Below are 22,618 nucleotides of genomic sequence, written 5' to 3'. Positions count from 1 at the left end.
TCAGTGGGCTACAATGCACAATCATAAACACAAAGAAGGTATCAGGACTGTATGGCTAGGGCGGAGGGAAGGATGGGACTAGCTCTTGTAGCCACCATGCAGGCTTAGATCTGCTTAAGTCAATCAGGAAATCACACCTGCACAAGCCTGCTTTCTGTTCCTGACACTTAAAAGCTTTCGTGTAAACACACTCAAGCAATTAATATTTAGATTGTTTACTCTTAACCCCTGAAGGTATTTTGTTAGTTTAAAATTAAAAAATGGAAAAATACTCAATTTAAAACAATTTCTGGGAATGTAAATTGCATGATTGATTGTACCAATCTCAAAACTAGCAATTAGTGAGTGTTGTAATAGAGATAGATAATAATAAAAAATTTAATTTAGTCCTAGTGGGATATCAATTTCTGAAGTGTCTTGGTGAAAATATATGGGGCCATTCATTGCAAAAGAAGTAGTTTTAAGCAATAACTGTTAAAACACAGGGCATTTCATGAAAATTAATTACTTACTGGAGGTTGGTGACATTCCCTGCATTTGCTTTGGTCTGTGAATGCAAACCAGTATTTAATTCCCCACAAATGCCCAGTATCAAAGTGGCTGTTGCTACAGTACTCTTTAAAATATGCAAGCAAAGAAAAATTAAATAAAATTTAAAAAGGGAAACAGATACAGGTTTCATTAAACACCAGACTAATAGGTAATGTAAAGCTTGCACCTGAACCAATCGGAGAGGATTTTTTGAGACAATTCATTACTACATTACACTCTCATTTTTTAATTCTTTGTACATAGAGATTTTAAACAGAAAGTTTTTTAAAAATCTGTTCAGTGTGTGAAGCCATTTTTACAATAGTTGAAAATAACAATTAAGCAATATAGCATTCCTAAAAACTCCATTGATTTTATAAAAACTGGCCAGTCAGTGCTATTGCAATCAGATTACCAGTAATGTTCTCATTGTATTTCAATTATTTTAAGTGTGGAATACAGCAATTTTGCTATTAAAAATGAATTATTGTTCAAGGAAGTTCAAGACACAAATATGCTGCCATATCTGTATTGTTGTAAAATTTGTATTCAGAACTAGAGGAAACTAAGTAACATGACTGTACTTAAAAAGCTTACTAGAAAATTATACTCACAGATTAATATCTTAGAACATTATTGGCAAATCCAATACGGGTATATTGGATTTGTAATGCACTCATTAGGAGCATGATAATTGCGGAAAAATTACTTTAGAACCTGAAACCATTCTTTATTTGTAGGATTGCGGGTCATGTCCAATTTATTAAGGTGTTCCTCTTGTCTGCTGACATGGCTTTTAGCTATTGTATGCAGCTGTTCTGACAGGCTGATTCTGTTTGGCCTTGAAAAATTAAATACAAGTAACTGTGTACCAAATCCATTTGCAGAAAACAGTTCTTTCCAGGATGTTTTGAACAAGATTCCAGCTAGCATATTGGCAAAAAGTTCTTCACCATAGAGTGGTCAAATGCTCAAACAGGTGTCCAGAGAGGATCTAGAGATACTTAAAACTCGATTCAACAGGGCATGAGCAACTGACCTGACTTTGAAGTTGGCCCGTCTTCAAGCAGGGGGTTAGACCAGATGACTTCCAGAAGTCCTTGCCAGCCCTAATCACTCCATGATTCACGCGTGGCATCTAGGTCTCCAAAAACTTTTGACATAGATGGTAGGTCCTAGTTTTCTTTTAAATACGTTGGACTGGTTTTCATCGTGCTAGTCTCCTGGAGTGGCCATGAAGGCGGCATTACCAGTTCCTAACAATTATCTCTGTGCTGGAAATTCTTTGCTAGCACAGAATTTTCTGCATGAGGAAGATAAATTCATTTTCTCATGCAGCAGCAAGTCTTGGTGACATAATTTAGTGTTCTTGGAATACATTAGGTTTCTGTTTATACTACCTGAAGAAGTGACCCCTCAACCAGGATATGAAATGTATGGGTGTGTTGGGTTACTGCCATTTTTGCATAGAGCCCTTTTCCACTTCTGTTCAATTGATGCATCTGACAGTTGGGATACTGGACTGTCTTTCAGTGTTTCTGCATCATACTTAAATAAAAGCAGCACCGCAACAGTTTTTCTTCCTCAGATGGGAAAGCTCAATGTCAAAAGGATTGAATTGTTCCAGTTCATAGATGGGTTTGTTGTTACGGCTCTGATTAGAACTGAAAATTCTTGTTCTTGTCACTTTACTAAATTGGTTTATCTCTAATCCCAGATTGGTTTCAGGATAAAGTGGTTTATATCTAGTTGTGTCTAAGTTTGCTAATAGACAAACAAATTCTGTCATTTGTTTGTTTCCACTGAAGTCCTGGAAACTAGGAATTTGTAACTGAGGTCATAAGGTGGCACTTAGAAAAATATATGGAAAGAGACGTGTATGGGAATCATAATATGAACACTGCCCATGTGATGCTGTCAAAGAGACTGTGAGGACAATGTATTCTTAACAAGTTACTCTTCATTAATACAAAGGGTAAGTTTCTAGTGTCATTGTGTAGTGAGTAGGAAGAAGAAACTTGCCAGTTTTATGGCCTTCTCCAGCTCTGCCTTAATTTTGCTGCATGACCACACGTATCCTCTTCAGATCTGAAAAATTATATTAGTGATACATTTCTTCCTCAAATACAAACTAATTAAGTATTACCATAGTGTATTTATCAGGTATGGGTTCTCGATTTCACTGTTTGGACCTACAAACAAACTTCTGTTCCCTTTTCAAACTGTAATCAGGGAGTATCAAAATCATGCAGCCCTGCAGAGCTATGCCCTGGAAATATGGTCGAGGGACAAGGTGGTGATTCCAGAAGATCTATCACCAGATAGATCGCGTTATACAACAGGGAGTCTGGATGAGCTGCTAATCACGGTCAGTTTGCTTCAGGGGAGGTTAAGGCCAGCCATTCTTGGTAGGGCCTGTGCTCACCATTTAAAAAGTGAAGGGATAGTTTCATCCAATAACCTGTAAGTACAAACGTGATGTAGTTCTCTTCCAATAAAGGTGTCTGTGCTACTTCTGATACTATTTGAATTCACAGCCCTTCTGTGAAATAGTTTCCCTGCAAAATGAGAACAACTGCAAACAAAGAGACCTAACATTTGAAAAAAAACCCAAATTACATACAAAAGGAATAAGCAAGATATTTTCCCTTTTGCATTTTTGATTTGTGTTAACAGCCACATGGTCAAGCAGCGAGTTGGGCATTTACCTGGTTGGGTGCACAGGCTAGGCGAAAGCTGAGCAGTACAGTAACGAGCGAAGGGCGTGGATGGGTGGCTCCTATCAGAGCAGGTACTATGGTACTATGGTGCGAGAGTCCAGTGTTCCTAGTCCCGTCCGTGGCACCGCTGCGTTTGAGGCTCTGGCGCTGCTCCCTCCTGTGGCCGCCGATCCCAGCAGCCTGGCTCCTGCTGCCGCTGGATCCAGCTGCTGGGGAATCCAGCGGGGCAAAAAACCTTTTTGCAAAAAACCTGATGATTCCAAGCTCTGCCAAACGCTTTAAAAAACCTGGTCAGTCTCAATAAATCTCGTCTCCAGTTTTTTGAGAGAAATATAGTGCTGATTCCTTTTTTGATGTTAAAAAAAAAATAGGTTAGGTTTTCTCCAAGTTCAGATTATTTTTATTTTAAGTTTCAGTAAAATGTGAACTTTGAAATATTAAAACCAGAAGAAAAACTGGAGAGAGTGAACCAAAAATCTGAATGTATTTTTGAGATACCAAAGCAGAACACTTTTTTTTACTTCTCAGAAAAAAATTTTTCCTTTTGCCTTGATGAAATTGATGAAATTTGTAATAGTATTTTTCCATGACATGGGAAAAAAAAGTTTCCTGACTCTATTAGCTTAGTCAGTGCTGACTTGCATAATAGCATCTTAACAACTGTAAAATAACCATCCTCTTTTTAGCTATAGATTTTGCATTTGGAAAGCTTATTCCTGAGCTATAAATAAAAGAGGATGAAAATACACAGTGAGCTTTTGGAAGCACTGAAGAGCCGTATTTTTGGCCAATTCAGATCAGTGTACCTCTGCAGTTTTTATGCCAACTGAGCACATGGTCAAACTTCTGCCTAGTCATACTGACTTAGTTTTTTAAGACTTCATCTACATAATCAGTTTTCAGAATTTAAAATTGATGTCATTTTGGTGTATAGTCTTTAGTTTTCCAAAAGCAAGAAACTGCAAGATGCCATGTTTAAAAAACGAGTACTTTCACTGCTTTGGTGGAGGATCCAGTCGAAGTAAAAATACATTATTACATTATATTGATGTAGAAATAATAGTCATTTCCTGAAATAAATACTTAGTGATTGGTAATACTGATGAAGACTTACTGAGGCCTGGTACCTCTAACCTCCTTTAAATTTTGTTATTATTTGAAACTGTTTAGAAAGAACATTCCTACTGCAAAAAATTTGTGCCGTTTGTACAGAAATAAAGTTACAGGATGAATTTCATGGTTTTGTACATACAGTATGCAAGTATTTCCCTTTGACCTTTACTTCAGAGTAAAGTCAAATGTCACCTGTAGAACCTTCAGCTACATACAGTCTTCTTCCAAATCAAACGTTAATTGTGTGATGAGATTAAATTGTCTATTTACCCTATTTTAGGGACTAATGTATGTGATTTTATGTAGGAGAGCCATTGACCTTAATGAGTAAAGCTCCAATGCATTCTGAAACAGCCAACATTTTGGTCTATTAATCCAGGTTAGATTGATTCATTATTTTAGGTCTGTACTTTGTACTTTTATGTTGAGCTTACTTCATTTTAATACTACATTATCTTGAACATCAGCTGTGGGTATGAAATGAGGTTAGCTGACTCTAAAATGAGAGGGGATTAAAAAAAATGAAATAGTTTTCCTTAATAATAAATTATGCCTACTGCTGTACTCTTCAAATGAGACAACTTAGTTGTAAAAGTGCAAATAGACTAAAAATAATGATTCTCTCATCCTTTAATGGATAGAGGTTTTTCTTTGCATTTCTCTGAAGGGAGGGACATGTGTCCATGTATGTGCGTGTGAGCTCTGGGGAAGAGGATTGTGCCTGATTTTGTCTTATGGCAAAGTTATAAAAATTAAGACTTTGACAGAGATCAGAGATTTCATCAATGTCCTTGTAGAGAGATCTGCAGCCTGAGACCAGGCTTTTTGAGTCATCAGAGAAGCTGTGTGAGCATGTATTTTCGGAATATAGGCCATGGGATCAGACCATGTTAGCTTTAATTGTCTCTAGATTGGGACCCTCAGCTTCCTTGGTTTAAGCACCAAAAGTGGTTTTAAATATTACGATTTTCACACCAAATGTCAGTTTTCAAATTCCACATGCTTTTGCAGAACTGTTCCCTTTCCTTGTCATTATTCCAGTCATATATAGTTACAATGGTTTATCTTAAAATAACACTGATGTAAAGCGCCCAGTGCATTTCACAGTCGTCACGTCCGTAACTGGATTAGTGGAACGAAGGATGGAGACAAGGTCAAAAAGCTAGATTTTACTTCCTTTTGAAATCAGTGAGGTTTTTTAATTTTACTTCATTAAAAATCTCTTGCCTTCTTGTGAGTGTCTTGGAATAATCAAACTTTTATGTTGAGTTTGAACACTTTGAATGTAATTTTACTGTCTGTGTGCAAAAGTGAAGCACAGAGAGGTGTTCTTTCAGGTGCAGCAAATTCCTTCCTTTTTACTTGTGAGTGCTGGATGTAGACCTGACTCATATGCTAATCCATGAACCCATTACTTTAGGGAGGGCAGTGTCAGTGAATTCAGGGCTTTTCCAGTCACTTTAAAGCCTGAAGATGGAGCATTCATCAGAAGATGGTGCCCAGGCACCATATACTTCATACCTTATGAAAGGGGTTGGAAATTATGTCCTGTATTTGTAAGTGGCTTTTTTCTTCTCTTTGCAATCTTGCTGTTTTCCTCCAAATCCCAGCAACTGATGGAAAATACTTCCATATATGAAAAGGTCAGGACAGAGTTTAGCCTTTACTTTCAAGGAAATAAAGTGTTGAAGGTTAGTGTGACCTGAAGGTGAAGGGCTTTTGTTGTTTGCTTTTTTCTTACTTGACACTTATTAATGCTGGTTCTCTTTTAGAAAGCAGGTGATGAAGTGGACGTAATACTGTTGGGCAACAAGTGTGATAAGGAGTCAGAACGTGTAGTTCCAAAACAGAAAGGAGAAAAGGTATCATTGATACTTTCTTTGGGTTCTCCTGAGTATCTTAGTATGGGACTGTGAGCTGTTACACTGAAAATGATAAAAAGCTCCTGAATTCCAAAATTCTATTAGGAATTGCTCCAGAAGAACAGTTGCAGAGTTCTGGAGTGTTGGGGTTTTTTTAACATATGAGCAGAAATGCATTAAGTAACTCCTAGCTGATCTCTTTAGAATACTGATTTTTACTTTAAAGGTTAAAATGTACTTTAAAAGTTTTAGGTGTTACGGTAGAAATCTTATATTTTGAATTAAAACTAAAAATATTTTAGAGTCTGCATTTTCAGAGTACTGTTTTAATGTGGAATACTAAAATGTAATGCATCATACATTCTGCATAATTTTTCTGGTACCACCCATCAATGGGTTTTTTGCTACAGCCTGACTATAAAGAACTGTTCCGGCAGCTGGTGCACAGTGATCTGCATTGTCTAGGAATAGCTCTAAATAATACCGGACAGATACATTTAGGGAACATCCAGCTCCCCTTGATTTAACTCTGTATGTGTTGTACAGCTGAGACTACAGTATAGTTTATACCTGCTGACCATGTATAGGGGAAGAACTGGTATCAAGTGGGGAGTGCTGTTTTAAAGGCTATGGCAAATTACTCTCCCTGAGAACCCATGAGGAAATCCAGGAGCCATGCTATGGCAGATGAAATTGTGATAATGACTAAATGTCAGAGGAGAGCGTGTCCTATATACCACTAAATTTTGCAACTGCAAACTGTATGCATCTGTTGTCCGGAATTTGGAATGAGCCCTTCTGTTATGCTTTCAGGCATGGTGAGTCAGGCAGGATGCCTTGTGTTTAAAGAAAAGAACACTGATAATTTCTTGCCAATTATATAACCCCAGATTAGGGAACTTCAAAAAATAGCATCACCTTTTCAACAGCATTACAAATAGAAACTTCTCAAAGGTCATTGTTCGTATGCAAGACTCTTTCAATGTTAATGTACTATATCTGTGTACAAGGAATAAGGTTGCTGAAAAATACACGTATACTCTCACTCAAAAGAATGCACTGTCAGAAATCTAGAGAGTCACTGGATGCATGTGCACAAGGGGGCAGTAGTGGGGTTTTGCATATGGTATTAACCGTGACATTTTCTGACTTCTGTGTACTTAACCATGCAATCAAAATTTATCTTAATGTAGTATTTTTTTCAGAAACAAATCATTACCTCCTCACCAGTGAGTCTGCTTTCCTAGTTTTCTCCTGTGTTTTGAGGCAAGGCAACTCTTAAGTTATACTATTTCTTCTTTTAATGTGATTTACAAACGTAAAGAATCTGACTGAACCAGCTGGAGAAAGATTCTGTTAGCAGAGAGAGAGCTAATAATTGTCCTCTCACTCCAAAGAAGAAAATACCCTTATTAAGAGGGGAAAATAGTTTGATACTAACTCTGCCACATAATAATTCATACTTACATATTTCATATTACCATGTGAGTATGAGCTGTAAGTATTGTTCTGTTCAGGGTCTTGCAGAGAAGACTGCTAGATTCCCTGGGAATCTTATCATCTATGTTGGCATTTCTATAACAATCTGTCATAACTGAGTGGCCATCGTATGCCACTTTTATAGACTAATTTAATGCTGAGAATTTTTTTTTGTTTTCTTTTATAATTATATAATTTTGACCACTCAGAAATCGATATATTTAATTTTAACAATATGAAGTATGTTCTTGTATTAATAGCTTTTTATTCACTTTAAGAAAAGTTTGAACTCAACCTTCTTGGGCTCTTCCATCCCCCCCCCCCCCCCCCCCAATAATATTATCTTTTTCTCTGAAAAATAAATAAAAATGTTGAAGGTTATATGACTTGGTAGAATGTGGCTGGTTTTCTCCTATCAAATCTTTTTAAGAAAGAGCCAAGTAAAATATTCTTCCTTTTTTTGCTTTTGCTGTCTTCATGTGCCTGACTTCAAAGCTGATTTTACAGGTACAATACAAATGAAAAAAACCCTTCTGCACAGTTTTAGGAATATTTCAGACACATCTGTCTGATTCAACACTAAGAAATCATAGCAGCACTTTGCTATGAAGTAGTATATTTTGAGTTAAAAGAAATGAACAATTGGAATTTAATTTGATCTTGGAAGACATATTGGCATTACTTATTTTGTTATTGTAAGTAAGATATGAGCTTACTTCACTCAAGATCTCCAAACTGTTCTCAAGGATAATACAAAATAACATTTCCCAGTAGTATAATTTCCCATAGGTTTGTAAATGTATTTAGGTATTTTATTTATGGATCTAGTCAAGATGCTCCCAAAGCCAAAAAAAAGTAATTCTTTGAATGTGCCTTTCCAGTTTCTTTATGAGAGGGAGTAGCCAAAGCTGTGTTCATACTTCCAACTGCTTTAACACTGGACTGTTGGGTTTTTTTCCATCTAGCTACATTTTTAGAGGACTTGCTTGCCACAATACTTATCAGTATGCAAGGTGAATTGGAATAACACATACATTAATCTTCTTTGACCAATATTGTGAACATACAGAGAAAATGGGGGTGCATTGATAGGTGTAGTAGGCAATGTAGTAACATGATACAGAGAAGGCTGAAGTACTCAAGGTCTTTTCCCTTTCCCTTTCCCTTTCCCTTTCCCTTTCCCTTTCCCTTTCCCTTTCCCTTTCCCTTTCCCTTTCCCTTTTCCTTTCCTTTTTCTTTTTCCTTTCCTTTTTCTTTTTCCTTTCCTTTTTCTTTTTCCTTTCCTTTTTCTTTTTCCTTTTCTTTTTCTTTTTCCTTTTCTTTTTCTTTTTCCTTTTCTTTTTCTTTTTCCTTTTCTTTTTCCTTTTATTTTTATTTTTATTTTTTATTTTTTATTTTTATTTTTATTTTGCATTGGTCTTCACAGATGGAGCTTGCTCCCAGACCTCTGCATGTACTGGCATGGTTTGGGAAGGAGCAGGTCAGCCAGCAGTGGGAAAGCATTGGATTAGAAACTGCTTAGGAAAGTTGGATGCATCCATAGGCATGATGAAGTTCACCCAATTGTGCTGAAAGAGCTCGTCAATGTGATCAGGGCTACTGCCAGTCAGCTCTGAAAAATCATGCTGGTTGGGAGAGATCCCTGACTAGAAAGATGCCAGCATGACACCTATCTTTAAAAAAGGCAAGAAAGAGAGTTCAGGCAACTATAGTTAGTCAGCCTTGCTTCAGTCAGTGGAGGGATCATGGAGCATGTTGTCATCAAATCCTTTTCCAAGGACATAAAGGATACAAAGATAATCTGGAATAGTCAACGGAGAGCAAATTGTGCTTCACCACGCTGGTTGCCTTCTATGATGCCAGGAAATGACTGTGTGGACAATGGAATAGCGGTGGTGGTGATGTATCTTGAATTTAATAAGACTTTTGTCGCCCTCTCACTTGGCATCCTCACTTGGAAGTTAGGAAGTGTGGGCTGGACAAGTGGACCATTAGGTGGACTGAAAATTGGCTAGACTACCAGAGGCAAAGGGTAGCGATCGAAGGCTGTGTGTCTGGTTGTTAGCTAGTAATGAGCGGAGTACATCAGGGGTGTGTAGTGGGGCTCATGTTGTTCAACATCTTCATCAGTGATCTGGCTGATGATACAAGGAGATTTGCATGTGACGTGAGCTTAAGGGGTGTGACTGGTTCACCGAATGGGAGAATACCAATTCTGTGGGACCTTGATAAACTTGAGAACTGGGCCAACCGAAACATCATGAAATTCAGTAAGAAGTGCAAAGCTTTACACCTGGGATGGAATAATCCCAGGCATGAGTCACTGCCCTGCTGCAAAGGACGTGCAGGTTACAATGAACACCAGCTTGAATATAAGTCAACAGTGTTCTCTCATTGCTTAAAAGCATGCTGGGCTACATTAGAAAGATAATGGATGGTAGATCTGGGTAGATTATTACCCCCCCTACTTAGTGCTGGCAAGGGCAAATGGAATATTGTGTCCAGCTTTGGCTCTCCCATTTCAAGAAGGGTGTTGAGAAACTGCAGAGGACCCAGCAGACAGCTGCAAAGATGATTGAGGTCTAGTACCAGTAATCCATGAGAACTGAGGGAGCTCGGTAAAGAGGAGGCTAAGGAGCAGTTATTGGTCTACAGCACTTGAAGTGTAGTTGGAGGAATGACAGAAATAGACTTTTCTCATAGAGACACACAATAAAGCAAGGGGCAGCAGACACAAGTCTTGGCTTGGGAGGTTCAGGTTGGAGATAAGGAGAACCAGTTGTACTAGAAGGGTGATGCAGCCATGGAAGAGGATCCCATAAAGTTTATAGAATCTCCATTGTTGGCAGATTTCAAGACTCAGGTAGGCAAAGCCATGGCTGAGCCCATATTGTATGGGCAGTAGTCCCATTTCAAGTGGGCTTATCTTTCCAAATTATTTCTGTGATTCCATGATTAAAATGGTTTGTGTTCATCAGAGTTTGTACATAGGTAGCCTCTAGGAATCTGTTACATGACACAAGAAAGAAAAAAGGAATACTTAATAGTAGATTCTGTGTACTTTATAAGCTGCAAAGCAGTCTTCTCCACTTTATTAGCCCAGTATTTTTTATTGCCTGTATTTTTCTTTATGAACCATTATGCATCATTGTTTTGCATTGACTTGCCAATAGTCAAACGATCTTAACTTTCCATAGCAAGTTGCTGCAGTACCGAAAACAGTTCATAGCGGTCAGCTGGAGTTTTAGAATCCCTTATGAAGCAGTCTGTCTTAAGAAACAGTGCAGATCTCATCTTTATTTTCAAAATTATATTTTCTTATAGCATTTTGGAAAAGAAACCGTTTTTCTTACTTTTTCTTCTACTTTTAATATAATCTTTATTATATTTTGACTAAAGCTTTGAAGTCCAATTCTTGTACCTTCATGCCTGATTTTGGAAGTTTTGTAAAGCACTGATTTGTTACTTCTAGAGCTCATTGAAAGCAAACATAACTGCCAACATTAGACTTTTTATCCTAATGGAGAGCCTTCCAAATAAATAATTTTATATTTCATCACGCCTCTTTTCTACTGTTTTTGTCACATTTTTATCTATACTTTTCTGCAGGCACTCCATTAGTTTCCTCTAAATAGTTGCCTAGGAGACAGTTCATTTTCCAAATAAATCAAAACATTGAGAACAGACCTGCTAGAGTTTATTCTTCTTATTTACAAGTAAAGACCGGTTAAAAAAATTGTTTTGAAAATGCAGAAATTTAAGAAGAATGTTTTAAGAGTTACCTGAAATTTATAAACTGAGGATGAATATAGAGTACTTTACTGAGCTGACATTTACTTAATCAGTGTTTATATGGCATGTTAGAAGCTGTCAGAACACCTCCATATCTCTTGCTATTAGTATTAGGTAGTGTGTTTTTCCTGAAGACTGTTCATCCCATTGCCTACATTTGTTTTTCAGCTTGCTTGGGAACATGGAATACCCTTTTTTGAAACCAGTGCTAAAGATAATGTGAACATTGAGGATGCGTTCTCAGTCTTGACTAAGGAAATACTGGAAAAGGTAGGCTCCTTTTCTGAGTAGAAAGAAAATGGGAGATTTTTTTTGACAGATTGGGTAAACAAGGTTGTAAATGCAGAAGAGGTTTAGCAAAGTACAGCCAGTGCTGGTTTTGCATTATGGAGTTAATATTTTGGGGGGATCCTGTAGCTGTAGGCATACAGAGGAGGAACATGGGGGAGAAGAATTGTGGGAGAAGAGAACAACAGAAAAGGGGAGCAGGTAAAATACAATTCAGAGAGAAGGTGAAAATTCAGGAAAACTGCATTTGTGGCTTTCCTTCCCGTGCTTTTCTTCAAGGGAGAGGTTAACAGCTCTAGAGTAGTTCCACCGCTGTGCTAGGAAGGTTCCTTTCTCCTGTAGGTTTCTGCAGAATATGCACACTGTGAAGATGCTGCATGCTGATGGAATGAGCAAACCTTTTATGTTCAATGATCAAATGTTTTATCCAAAGTTCATAGCTGTTTGTTTGGATGATTTACGCTAGTGCTTTTGAAGTTATTAGGACCTAAATATTTGAGTTAATTAGTGGTGGAATCAATATTGTAGCTGTCAGAGTCAGCATCTCTAACTGCCTCGAGTGTGTTGGCTTAAAGGTCCTTACTCCTCAGAGTTGCAATACTTTTGTAGGACTGAATTATTGTTAATTAGCCCTGAAAATGTTTTGCATCGCAACTTATTTTTAGACAGTAGAATATTATTTTAGACATTAATGGATGTTCTTCATGCAATGCATTATCATTGCCATTCATCACCAATATTATTTATACAAAACTAACCTTCCATTCCGAATACTCTTGAAGTCATAATAAAGATAAATGAGCAAAATTACTGACAAAGTCACAAGTTGCAGTGTTTTGATTAAGTAGCCATAGGGGATGGTCAGAATAATAGCTCAGGGTTGGACTGCTTCTAAATCAAGGTCCTGTTGTATTATACAATAACACAAGCTGTAGTTGGTTATTTTGGAGGAGGAAAAGAAAAGAAAAAAAAAAGCTTTTGATTCCTTTAGCATGAAAATGAAGCTCAGCAACTCAACAGTCAAATATCGTTTAGAACAGAAGGATAATGGCAGGTCCTTGAATAGTTGGCAAAAAGTCTCAAATAAGAAAACTCTGATTTTCTTTAAAATGAAAAATACATTGTCTACTGTAAATAGAGAATATACGTGGTAGTATGAAGCATGAAAACTACAAAACAATATCTATGATCATAACTGCTACAAAGACAAATATGTGTGAAGTGAGCATTTCTGCACAGTGCGTTTGGGTAAGATCCGAGGGGATTCTCTGCAGCATGCAGAAATGATGTTCGGATATTTCTCACATTAAGATTTCCTGCACTTACTTTACTTCAAGTGGAACTTTAGTATTTCTACTCATCTTCATGAAAATTCATGGGCTTTGTAGTGTGGACATGCAAACAAATGCAGACCATGTTGAAAATGTTATACCGCTGCATGGCTTTAATTAGAACTGCTTAAGAATACAGTTGTACACTCCGCGTGCATGTACGTGTGCTTGGAGAATATGTCCATGAGAATTTGTCAAGTTTGTCTGTAGTAACATTTCACCTTCTCTATAAATGTTTGCAGTCCCTGATGGGACATCACGTACCATTACTTTGGTGCATAATGTGCCATTTTTAGTGAAATGCATTTGTTGATTTAAACAAGGACTCCTTTAGCCCAATTGGTTTTGCCACTGGCCTGATAAGAAAGAGTTCACAGTAAAAAAAATAAATCTACCATACAGTTTCATCATGGTTTTCAGGTTCGACAAAATAATTTGCTTGTTCACAAAACTGTGAAATCTGAATGTGGTACTTGAATTTTAACTTCCTCTAACTGATGAAATTTTGGAGAAGGGAAAACGCAGTAGGAAGTGTGACTAGTAGCTGTGAAAAATGACATGATAGATGCCAGTCTGAGATCACTTCAGTCGTACATCCATTCTGTAGTGGTAAAATACGTACTTGCTGATTGTAAAAAGGAGATACAGCTTTGCACGGTGTTTTGGCCCAAGACACCTATGTCTGTGGTAGCAGGATATCGGGCCTCCCTTACTTCTGCAGTAGGACCACCTGTCCCAGACTGATGAGATGCTTCAGTGGAAGCATGTCATTGCTTTACCAGTCCCACAGAGGAAACTCGTTTTAAGGAACTCCCTAGAAAAGTCTATTACGGCCATGCTTTTTGGAAGTATGTGGAGGTCATTCAGAAGTAAGATAGATAGGCAGGGCAGGCTGGCAGGCAGTAGACCATTTTCAGATGCATTGCAGTAGGCTGTATTAGTCTGAGGAAATCTAGGATTTTTTATATACACTCTTGTTCACAATCTACTATGGGCATTTCTTTATTAACTAAATCTTCAGAAAACACTCCTGTAGATTGGGAAGATCAATGTCTGGAGTTATAGAACTCATACAGAAGTAATGAGCTTCTTGATTCTCTTGAAATTTAGAACAAGTTGTGGTTCAGTGGAGGATTGGGAAAAAACACACGAAAATGTGTCAGACAAAAAAAAAAAGCAAGTTTGTATTGTCATTATTTTGTGCTGCATTTTCCTATCTCTTCTTTTGTGGTTTTACTTGTAGTGGGCTTAAGGGAGAGAGAAGACTTCTGTATCCCAGCGATTCAGATAACTAAGGCACTATGTTTATCATCTCAGCCATTCAATGCTGGGTCTCAATCCTACAGCTCTATTTTACATGGGTAGTCTCATTAAAACAATCAGATGTTATTTGGCAGCTTACATTGGTAACAGCTAAGGAGTCATGCCATATTTTTGAGAACTCACGATTTTCAAACCAATCAGTTGTTATTAACTGATTTGATTGTATTCGAAAGGCTGCAGTGGAAATGAATGTTAATGACACAGCTTATTCCAGAGGTTTGCTTAGACATGTTGACAAATAACATTCTTTTATTTAATCACAATTCTTATGTGTCTCAAATATGCCTAAACCTGTTCATTAATAGATGGCAGCTGTTCCTTAACAATGCTTCTGGTTGCCAGTGAACTATTTGTACTTGTGAGTCAGTCCTCAAAAAACAACCAAAACCAAAAAAATACTACCCAGAATGCAGTTAGTATTTGCACTTTTGTGTTGTTTGGTTTCATGGCTGACAAGCAGTACTCTTCTCAACAAGCTTTTAAAAAAAATATTACAAGCCTTTGTATTTCTGTCTTTGTGGGTGTGGTGGTTGGTATTTTTCTAAACTAGGAGCAGAAGGAGGGAAACTGTATTCAACAAAAAGAAAAAAAAAGTTTTTGCCCTTTTCTGAAGACCGCTATAAAGCTAACAAAAACTTATATTCTGCTTACCTCCCAAGAGTGATTGACTACTAAGATTGTTTTAATATAATATTAAATAAACATATATCTGCTGAGCAGAGAACAGTCAAATCCATTTAAGAACTTTCCCTGTGCTATTGAGAGTAACTTTTAATGTTTAGCAGCTAGATGTCATTTGAGATGAACATTTAGAAGTAGCATGCATCAATTCTGTCCTTCCTTGGTCTCTTTACCTTCCTCTCCTTATGTGATCTCCAAAAATCTCCTAATATTTTTGAGATGACACTGTGTGTCCAATTCCTTTGCTCCTAAAGTACCTTTGGAACTTGCTAGCTCATTTTAAACAAATTTGACAGGTCAAACTAAAAGATGATTAAGCTCCCGAGGAGTTCCTTGAAAATAAGGTGCTGGGTGAAGGAGAGGCAGAGTACTTTGCAGAAGGAAAGTCTCCAGCATCAGTTCATACAGTATTAGACAGAGATGACTACACAGAGAGACTGAAAAATGCTTCAACCAGCCACTCCAGCTGGAGCTTGTATTGCAGATATCCAATTTAATTCACTGCAAGACCCAAATCCATAGGAAATCGGATTTCATTATTGCCAAGGTTTATGGAATTGTTAGTTTGTCCAAAAGATCCATGTGTCTCCAGCAGTGCACATTCAGTGTTTCTTTATTATCCTCAGTCACGCATGGAGCCCCAGGCTTTATTTGCCCTTTATTTATCTTGTACTGACCACAGAATATTAATTTCTTCATGAGGTTTTTTATAATGCACGTAATGCTGTATTTTAGATCTATTTTAGATTTTTATCTTCATAACCTTCTTAGTAACATTAGGTAGTATATTCAGCATTGCATACATGGGAACCAAGGTACAGAGATTAAAGCATAGGATAAATGGTACCAACTCAGTGCTGGTGCAATGTAGGGCATAATTTTACTACACTATCTTGTTTAATTAAAAAAAAAAAAAGTCTGTTCTGGACATTGAATGAGCCAGATATTCTTCTGGAAACAGTAGCATATAATTAGGTCATGTGAATCAAAACTTAATCATAACGTTTGAGTATAGGGGATGAGATTCATCTTAGTGTGCAACCTTAGCCAGCTAAAATTTACATGACTGGTCTGGTGTGGTTGTCTGGAATCATCTCTATTCAATGAAGAGGTGCATCTTTTTAAGGTAAAATTGTGTTCTGGTGGTGCCTTTCTCTCTCCATTGATTTATAGAGGACTCCATATCTCAGCCTATATGGTTTCATATGATTAAAGTTAAATAAATTAAACTCCAGACCAAAGGAATGTTATACACTTGACTGACTTCTGGCATTTGCCGCTTCTGCAAGATCTTGACTTTGAAGCCAGATTGCTCTCTTAAATAGGGTTTTTGAGGTGCAACTGTATTAATCCTTACATAGACAATCTTTAGGGCTGAGGAGCCTTAGAGTAACAGCACAGCTGTCTTCTCAAGTTTGTGAAATAACTAATTGCAGTACAACATTGTTATGGTCTACATGGTATTAACAGAAGAGGGAGATAGAGACCCACACTTTGCCAGTGGGTTAGATGTTTTAGACGTTGTGGAATAGCAGGCTTTGGGAGCAAGGACTTCATCCCCATTTCTTGAGGAAGTTGTTCTGCAGCAGTTCGAACCTGCTGTGCCTGACCCCACGTCCTCTCCTGCTCCTGTCCCTGTCCCCCTAGTGATCACTTTCCCTGCTAATACATCCCGAGCTCTTGCCTGATGCTACTTGTGCCCTGTTCTGCCCATTCCTGTTGTGAGAGGACTGTCTTGCATTTTGAACAAGTAATTTGAAGTACCGAATACAGGGAAAATACACATCAAGAAAATGGCAGGACTGATCTTAATAACTGAGCTCTCTCTACTGCCAGTTCAGGCACAGAAGTCACATGAACTTGGTTGCATGAAGTTCTCTGCCATGCTTTGCCAGTCTTTGTCAACTATTGCTGTTAAATATAAACAAAATGATTGCAGTCATTAAGTATGATCATTTTGTCATTAGAATAAAAATCCCTGGAATTTCAAGAAATTATAAATAATAGTAACTTCAGTTACAGTCCCTTCTGCTTGTTTCTCTAAAGCCCATAGTTTTCCCACAGGCACTCCAGGCCTGCCTTTCTTGAGGGCATTGAAAGGTATAGGCTAAAATTCTTCCAAACCCATAGTGAACCCCATTTCCAAAATAACTACACCAGTATCAAAATACCAAGAAGTGGTGCTGGAGGAGGTGAATCCAACTTGGTATGACATTGCTAATCTGAGCAGTTTTCCAGCAAGGAACAGGCAGCTGATCTTAACTAAGATTTATAAATTTACCCCATTAGAAGCCATTCAAAGAGCTTCCCTTATTTTTTTATTATATTTTCCTATGTAAACCAGCTTAGCTTTCTTTCCCTGATTTAAAAAAAAAAAAAAAAAAAAAGAGGCAAAAAACATTTGGCATCTCGGCCATCTCATCACAATTCCTTGTCTAGAAGTTAGGTATCTATTGCACACCAGCGATACAAACTCTGCTTAGAGCTGGGGAGGAGAGAGAGCTGGCTGTGGAGAGCAGTTCATCCTGTCTGATTTTCTCCACTGATTCAGCAGAGAGCTTAAAACCAGCTTAGACAGATGCCTGCCTGTTAGGTGAGACGTCTGCTGTGCTATTTAACAGGAAAAACTAGTATCTGATAGCAGGAAGTTTCAACGTCTTACTAAAATCACTGCAGGGTAGAGCAGCATCTGTGTCTGTGGCGGCATTTTCAAAACCCCACTTTACCCAAGATGCTGAAGTGGAAACCCGAGCTTCTCGGTACCATTTTGGTTCTTCTCACCTTTCCACAGTTTTCTGCTGTTTGTTGGCTGCCTTGTCGGGGACTGAGTTCCAACAGGCTGAGCTGAAATGTGAGCTGGAAGTGGTAGTGTTCAGGGAGCCCTGAAGAAGGAATGCTGCCCGCCTTGTTCTCGCAAGTGGGAGAGATTTGCATACCTCCCTGCTGTAATTTCAGGAGAGGAGGGTGCCCCACCTCTTCCAAGGCTCGGCTGCAGTTGAGCACTACGTGGGATTGCTCGATCCTTCCTTCAGTGCTTTATGCAGGACTCATGGTAGCTCTTCAGGTTATGAATGTGCACTTTTTACATGTGTGTATAGCACATTTGCTTAAATGATTTCCAGGCCCGTATTTGCTTGATGAAGATCCTGTATGGAATAGTCTTATCAAACTGAAGTGATTCTTAAAGTCCTCAACTTTCTAATGGCTTTTAAAACAAACTATTACCTCTTCTTTATTTGTGGAGAGGTGGTTCTTGTCTTTCTGTCCTGGCTAATTTGTTGATGAACTACTATCAGATAATGATTTTATAGAACCATTTCATTGTCAAATATGTTTCACCATTCTTAATCACTTATAGTACTAAGGATCCTTGCTAAGGATACATGAGAGCTTACTCACCACCCAAAAGTACTACTATTAAGTAGTAAAATATTTGCAAATAAGCATCTTCAGTGTTTAAGGAACATGCAAGTTTCTCCCCTTTAACTGAAAGCATGAAGTTAGATATAACCTGCAATGTTTTCAAATTACCTGTTTCCTCTAAAGTTAAGTAAGCGAAACCTGAATTCTGAAATTGTTCAAACAGGGATTTTTCTACAACTCTTTTACTACTTAAACTGAATTTTTTTTCTTCTGAAGAAAAAGCAGGGGTGAAACAAAACCTACGTAGTTTATGTGCACAATAATCAATACTCAGTGTTATTTCTTGGTCTCAATAGAGTGAATTTAAATTTCTTATTGCACCATTATCTTCAAAAGCTTCCCTGCTCACCCCCACCCCCCCACCCCCAAATCTTATCTCTAAATCGGAGTGGTGTCTGGTTCTTTGAGATGACAAGGTTATGTACTTTTGATTCTGCCTTGCTCCCTCTTTTAAAAAGGTCTTCATACTTTATTTTTACTGTCTATGCTTGAAGACTATCAAATACGGTCTCCACCTAGCACAAAACATAATGTCTAATGCCTGTACCTAAGCACCTTACACAACTGTGTAAAAAATTAAAACAAATCAGAAGTTATGAAGCTGCATGTTGGAATCTGTGCGAACTCTCAAGGGTAATAAAAATGTTATGTCTGTTGGTACTTGTCACTCCAACAAAAAAAGAAGTAAAAGTGCACGTGCTGTATTTCTTCATACATGATTTATATGTGACTAATGACAAGTAATTCCTAAAATCAGTAATTCACAGTCTTTCAGTACCCCAGAGTCAGAACAATAAGTGTTAATAATTTTATTGATGACAGCTTCGGCATCCATCCTGAGGTTTAGACACTACGATACCCTTCCTGCCCTCTGCTCCTGCCTCTATCCATCACTTCTGATCCCTTCCCAGGTGTTTCATCTTCTCCCCCAGCAGCGTGCACTGTGGAAGCCTCCCTGCAGCCCCAGGGAGGAACGGGCTCAGCCATTCTCTTCGTGCAGATAGCCCTGGCACAGGGCAGCCAGCACGCTGGAAGATCTAAAACTATGGCTACAGAAGGAAAAAGGAAACACATTTCATGCATCTTCTCCAGAATTTTAGGTAGTGTTAAATACTCTCAGCCAAAGAGGCATAAGGCTTATTGTAACATGGGGGAACTTTTTATTTTACCCTCGTGTTGATTCAGCTGAGTAATTTTAGGTGAACCTTTCTGTATGTAGTCAATGTTCAACTACCCTGTGACATTGTATGTGTAAGTTCTCAATTCTGAATCATGATTAGCATTGTACTGCATGACGCCTTTTTTTCCCCTCTTCCTTTTTTTTCCTGTGCTTTGAATTTCACGAATTCCAGCTTAGATAGCTGTCCTCTCTGAAAGCTTCTCTTTATTGTCAGAAATGGTTGTTCATGGCTGTTGGGTTTGGGTTGAGAGAGGAATGTGGTGAATCCAGTGGTTGCACTTAACTTCTCTTTGTATCATTACATACTTGGTAAACCTGCCAAGAAGCAGGCAGGAGAATGGCAAGTAGAGAAGCTAGGACATTTTTTTCCTAGGCATGTGACAATATTCTCTATGTCTTTGTGCCTGAGTTCAGGGTTCAGTGTTCATAGTTTTAGAGTACAAGATTGCAACATGTACTTGTACTGTATTGCACAACTAGGTTTGATTGTTTCTCTGGTCAGCACTAATTATCTAGTTGAGTTTATTGCTGAAAGGAAGAGTCCTGGTTTTGCTGATTTTTTTTTTTTTTTTAAATCTGCTTTTGCAATCAGTACATAAATGTTTTACAAGGGTGGAGTGCTATTTTGTTAGTTTATCTTGATAAAGACTGAGTTGTTTCCATTTGGGGGTATTCCTGGTTATTAAATAGAGGCAGAAAAACAGATAATTTTAGTGAATTTCACAAAACAAGTTAACGTCCTTTATAACAATTAATAGCCTGTGCCTTTCTTAATGGGTACTACACCAGAAGAGGTTTAGATTGGATATTAAGAAAAATTTCTCCACCGAAAGGCTTGTCAAGCATTGGAACAGGCTGCCCAGAAAAGGGGTTCAGTCACCATCCCTGGAGGTATTTAAAAGATGTTTGGATGAGGTGCTTAGGGACATGGTTTAGTGGTGGACTTAGCAGTGCCAGGTTAATAGTTGGACTTGATGATCTTAAAGGTCTTTTCCAACTTAAACAGTTCTATTATTTTATGATTCTATGATGTTCTATATTTCCCTATTCCTTTCAACTGGATTTTTTTACCCCATGCTCAATACTTCAAAGATTAGTGTACTTAACTGCAAATTAGTGAAAATTGGTGTAGTCAACAGAAGAACCTGTACATCTAGAACAATTCATGTGAGTAAAGATTTACAGGATCAGTTCATATGATTTGCAGTGTCTCCTCAAAAGACACTTTCTATCATCTGTCACCTTCAGAGTTAGGAGAGATGTTTGAGGCAGCTAAAGAATGTAAATATACCAAGCTGGGACTTGCATGGGCATCAGTCTCTGTCTAATTTATTAGAAAACTGCAATCTTTTAATTAAATATTCAAAGGAAAAATATATCTAGTGATGCCACCAAATCTTTTACATATTAAAATATGTGAAAATTCAAGCTTTTCAACTGTTGTGTTCCAGTTATCTTAATTAAGTGTTTGCTTTTGTTTGTTTTACAGAAATCCTGTGTATTATATGACTTGGATTTTGTGGCTCTAAATGAAAGTAAGAAGAGAACCTGCTGTGCGTTCTGAAATACTGTTTCTTATTCCATTTTCTCTTCAGAAAATACTAACTATTGCAAAGGAACATATGAGACTTTAAAAGTGATCCTGTAATCCCAAAAACATGCTATTTAGGCATCCTTTGTATTACACAAACTTTGTTGCCAAATGTTTTGATATGTTTATAATATATTTTCATATTTTTAATGTGAAGTTAAAACAATTATCTGACTTTGGAATTACTAGATGCATCACAGGATGACTGCATTTGCCTACCAATGTTTGCAGAAATTAAATCTAAGTGTACTAATTGTCTCTTATTAAAAAAAATTTACCTTGACTTTTTTTTTCTGTGTTATTTATACCAGATTTGTAATGTAATGAACATTGACATCATCACACAGGCAGCCTTCTGATATATGAAATCACTTATGCTATCCCTCAGAAAACATCTCTTTAAGTAGCTGATATTTACTGCAGTCCCCTAAGATAATTTTCTGGGAATTTTTGGCTTTGTTTCTTTTATATCCATTTCAGAAACATGTGTTACTTGAATACCATTGAAGAGGGAGGCTGCAAAGGTGTGGGCTGAGAGAAAAGAATAAGCCTTATACAAGATCAGTATGTTGCTGAATCTTCCTTAGAAGGCAGAAAACATGGAACAACAGAATGCATCCAGTAATAATTATCTTGCTAATATAAACTTTTATCGTTCTATAAAATAATTCACGCAGGTGTTAGCAACATACCTGCATTTTCAAATGTTCCTTTTGTCATAAATGATCACAATATTAAAAAGGTATGCAGTGCTTGTTTGATATTAATTTATGTTCTTTTCTTAAAGTATAAATACATGAGGTATCTGATTCTGCTCATTTAGATCTGTTTTATACTGGTATGTAATATCTTTAATTTCAGTGGAGGATATCAGATTTTATTTAAATTTAAATGAGGGCAGAATCAGGATGCCGGTTTCTTTTTGTTTAATCAAAAACAAAGAGAACACATCAAACCTGCAGGACATGCACAAAGCAAACACAAGTTGGGAAATCTGAAGAATTGTGGTGGTTATATTGTCTTTTGATTATTTTTTTTTTTTGCCTGGAAGATGCGGTTCATGCTGATTATTAAATTTAATTGTTTTATCACCATTTGTGAATGAATAATACTACTGTACAAAATTGTGTTGTGAGCTATCCCAGCACATCCAGAATAACTAACTCCACTGGCTTATTGTTCTGGAATGTCACTACCCTCCTGAAATACGCCTGCTGCTTTTTTGAGGGCTGTTTGCAGATTGTCATAATATCAAATTATTATTAAATTTGGTATTGAGACAGCGAGCTCAACTGGAAAATGCT

The 22,618-nt window shown here is 37.5% G+C and overlaps 1 protein-coding gene across 3 annotated transcripts in view; it reads left to right on the top strand.

Annotated features, from left to right (window-relative positions):
* Positions 1 to 22,347, top strand: part of LOC142406112 (ras-related protein Rab-10-like) — a 32,467-nt gene extending 10,120 nt beyond the window's left edge. The window contains exons 4-6 of one of the 3 annotated variants that reach the window (XM_075494563.1): positions 6,137 to 6,226; positions 11,666 to 11,767; positions 21,213 to 22,347. In XM_075494563.1, coding sequence (XP_075350678.1) covers positions 6,137 to 6,226; positions 11,666 to 11,767; positions 21,213 to 21,287 — 267 coding nt within the window. In that variant the 3' untranslated portion in view covers positions 21,288 to 22,347. The remainder of the gene's footprint in view (positions 1 to 6,136; positions 6,227 to 11,665; positions 11,768 to 21,212) is intronic. The other 2 variants (XM_075494564.1, XM_075494565.1) reach the window with 2 other exon arrangements.
* Positions 22,348 to 22,618: the final 271 nt, after the last annotated feature.

This window comes from Mycteria americana, chromosome 2 (genome assembly GCF_035582795.1).
Source record: "Mycteria americana isolate JAX WOST 10 ecotype Jacksonville Zoo and Gardens chromosome 2, USCA_MyAme_1.0, whole genome shotgun sequence".
NCBI classification, from domain to species: domain Eukaryota; kingdom Metazoa; phylum Chordata; class Aves; order Ciconiiformes; family Ciconiidae; genus Mycteria; species Mycteria americana.
This window is presented reverse-complemented; position numbering and strand designations above follow the sequence as displayed.